This window comes from Nicotiana tomentosiformis, chromosome 2, assembly GCF_000390325.3.
Source record: "Nicotiana tomentosiformis chromosome 2, ASM39032v3, whole genome shotgun sequence".
NCBI classification, from domain to species: domain Eukaryota; kingdom Viridiplantae; phylum Streptophyta; class Magnoliopsida; order Solanales; family Solanaceae; genus Nicotiana; species Nicotiana tomentosiformis.
The window spans coordinates 147,848,175-147,851,815 of NC_090813.1; the positions used below are offsets into that span (position 1 = coordinate 147,848,175).

A 3,641-nucleotide genomic window follows, 5' to 3' on the forward strand; every position below is an offset into this window, starting at 1 on the left:
ATGTTGTTTCAAGTCATAGTATATTTTCGTGACACCTGGGTGAATGGAATAACGTGAACTGTGCGCCTCTTTAAGGATCAACTCTCTCAACCCATCAATATTTGGAACACATATCCGGCCTTGAAGCCGTATAACACCACCATCACCAATCATAACCTCCTTGGCACCACCTGATTGCACCGTATCCTTCAACACCAATAAGTGAGGATCATCAAACTGGCGAGCCTTGATATACTCCAACTTTGATGACTGTGCCACAACATAAGATAGCATCCGACTAGGCTACGAAACATCTAATCTCAGAAACCGATTGGCCAAAGCCTGAACATTCATAGCTAGTGGCCTCTCTACTACCGCTTAATAATGCCAAACTACCCATACTCTCTGCCTTCCTACTCAATGCATCGGCCACTACATTGGCCTTATCCAGATGATATAATATGGTGATATCATAATCTTTCAAAAACTCTAACCATCTCCGCTGCTGAAAATTAAGATCTTTCTGCTTGAAGAGGTGCTGGAGACTCCGATGGTTGGTATAGATCTCACATGGAACGCCATATAGATAGTGCCTCTAAATCTTCAACGTGTGAACAATGGCTTCCAGATCTAAGTCATGCATAGTGTAATTCTTCTCATGAACCTTCAAGTGCCGAGATGAGTAGGCAATCACCCTACCGTCCTGCATTAATGTCGCGCCAAGCCCAATATGTGATACATCATAATACACGGTGAAAGATCCCAAACCTGTAGGCAACACCAACACTGGGGTTGTAGTCAATGTAGTCTTGAGCTTCTTAAAGCTCAACTCACACTCGTCGGACCATCTGAAAAGAGCACCCTTCTGGGTCAACTTGGTTAATGGGGGTGAGATAGATGAAAATCCCTCCACGAACTAGCGATAATAACCCGCCAAACCCAAGAAGCTTTCAATCTCTGTAGGTAAAGTAGGTCCAAGCCAGTTTTGAACTGCCCCAATCTTTTTAGGATCCACTTTAATGCCCTCAGAAGATACAACATTGCCCAAAAAGGCAATCGAGTCCAACCAGAACTCACACTTTGAAAATTTGGCGTATAACTATTGATCCCTCAGAGTATGAAGTACGATCCACAAATGCTACTCATGCTCCTCTCGACTGCGGGTCTCTACCAAAATCATCAATGAAGACGATCACAGAAGAATCGAGATAGGGCTTGAACACCCGATTCATCAAATCCATAAATTCTACATAGGCATTTTTCAAGACAAATGACATCACTAAGAACTCATAATGACCATATCTAGTCCGAAAAGTTGTCTTAGAGACATCCGATGCCCTAATCTTTAATTGATGGTAGCCAGTTCTCAAATCAATCTTCGGCAACGGATACTTGTTATTGATAGTGACTTTGTTTAACTGCCGATAATCTATACACATCCTCATTGTTCCATCCTTTTTCTTCACCCAAGGCGAGATACTAGGTCTAATAAATCCCTTGTCAAGAAAATCCAGTAACTGCTTTTTCAATTCTCTCAACTCAACTGAGGCCATTCAGTATAGTGCGGCGGAAATGGGCTGAGTGCCCGGAACCAAGTCAATTCAGAAGTCGATATCTCTCTCGGGCGGCATCCCCGACAAATCTGTAGGAAATACCTTCGAAAACTCACACATAACTAGTACTGAATCCATGGAAGGAACCTCCGAACTAGGATCATGGATATAGGCCAAATATGCCAGACATCCCTTCTTGACTGTACGCCGAGCCTTCACATATGAGATGACTCTACTAGTAGAATGGCCAGGAGTACCTCTCCACTCCAGTCAAGGCAACCCTGGAAAGGCTAATGTCACAGTCTTCGCGTGACAATCCAAAATAGTATGATAAGGTAGCAACCAATCCATGCCTAAGATCACATCAAAATCCACCATATGAAGAGTTAGAAGATCTACCCTACTCTCACAGCTCCCGATGATGACCAAACAAGCACGATATACCCGGTCTACCATAATAGAATCTCCGACAGGAGTAGACATGTAAACATGAGCACTCAAGGAATCACGATACATGTCTAGATATGAAGCAAAATAGGATGACACATATGAATAAGTGGAGCCTGGATCAAATAGAACTGATGCATCTCTATAGCAAACTGGAATAATACCTCCTCTAGCTGTCTGACCCCCAGCTCTAGCTGGATAAGTGGGTTGTAGAGCAACCGATGCCGGAACCATGGAATTATAACCCTGTTGAGGCACATTACCCGTACCTCCACACTCAAAGAACTCTCTCAGCCGTTGTGGCTGCTGAATCTGAGACTGACCTTGACGACCCAAATAAACCATCGTGATAGCTCTGAATCAGCAATGCACTGATGGGAGGTGAAGGTGCACTATAGGCTAGTTGCTTAGGACGAGACCCATAAAACCACGATTGCCCGAAGCACTGCGCGGTACCTGAAGCGGTGACTGAATCGGCCTCTGAGGATAGACTCTACCAAAGGAACCCCTGCCTCAAGACGAGGAGCCACTGAAACCACCAAAATGACGAGGCCTTTTCTCAGATACCGCCTCTCTACCCTGACCACGAACCTTCTCGATCCGTCTAGCAATCTCTACAACCTATTGGAACAAAATATCATCCCTAATCTCCTTGGCCATCTAAAGCCTGATACCGTAGGAGAGGCCATCTATAAACTTTCCCACTCCCTCCCTATCAGTAGGGATCAAAACAACTGCATGGCGAGATAGGTCCACAAATTTGGTCTCGTACTGGGTAACATATCATAAGTGAGACCATCTATAACCTACCCTACTGTAGACGCTCAAACTGGCTGCAGTACTCTTCTCTTAGAGTAAAAGGAATGAACTTCTCCAAAAATATCTGTGAAAACTGATCCCAATTGAGTGGAGGTGAACCTGCTAGTCTACGTCGCTCATAATCCTGCCACTACCTCTTGGCAAAACCGGTCATCTGAAACATAACAAAGTCAACTACATTGGACTCCATAATACCCATGTTGTGTAACACCTTGTGGCAACGATCCAAATAGTCATGTGGGTCCTCAGAAGGTGTACCACCAAAATGAATAGTAAAGAGCTTGGTGAACTTGTCCAACCTCTTCAACCCCTCTGACGACATAGAGAGTCTCTCTCCAGTATGCGTAGCAATAACGGGCTGAACTACTCCAACTGCTGGAACCACCAGAGTCTGATATAAGGGAGCCAACTGCTTCAGAGAGTGAGTGTCGGGAGTCTAAGCTCCTACCCCAGCCTAAGAGACAGCTAGTGCCATAGGAAGTACCCCGGCCTGGTCCGCACTCTCCATAAGGCTCACCAAGCGAACTAGGGTGTCCTAAAGTACGGGAGTGGCTATGAACCCCTCCAGGACCTGAGCTGGTTCAGCTGGTATGGTTGGAGCAGGGATCTCCTCCTTCTGCTCAATCTGATGCTCTATGGTGGGTGTTGTTGCACGTGCTCTAGGCTGGGCGCTACCTCGGCCCCTACCCCTGGTAGTGGCTGCAACCTGGGGCTCCGGCTCCGCCCGACTGTGGATGTTGTACGTGTCCTCACCATCTGCGAGAGAACAAGAATAGAGTGGTTCAAACTTTAGTGATAGAATAAAGTCGCACGATAGAGAAAGAGAGAATGGACATTTCCTAA

The 3,641-nt window shown here is 45.7% G+C and overlaps 1 protein-coding gene across 1 annotated transcript; it reads right to left on the reverse strand.

Moving 5' to 3' along the window:
• Positions 1-1,802: 1,802 nt before the first annotated feature.
• LOC138905827 (uncharacterized) lies at positions 1,803-2,324 on the reverse strand. Its single transcript, XM_070194343.1, has one exon. It carries the CDS (start codon positions 2,322-2,324, stop codon positions 1,803-1,805), a length of 522 nt encoding a protein of 173 aa, XP_070050444.1.
• Between the last annotated feature and the right edge of the window lie 1,317 nt (positions 2,325-3,641).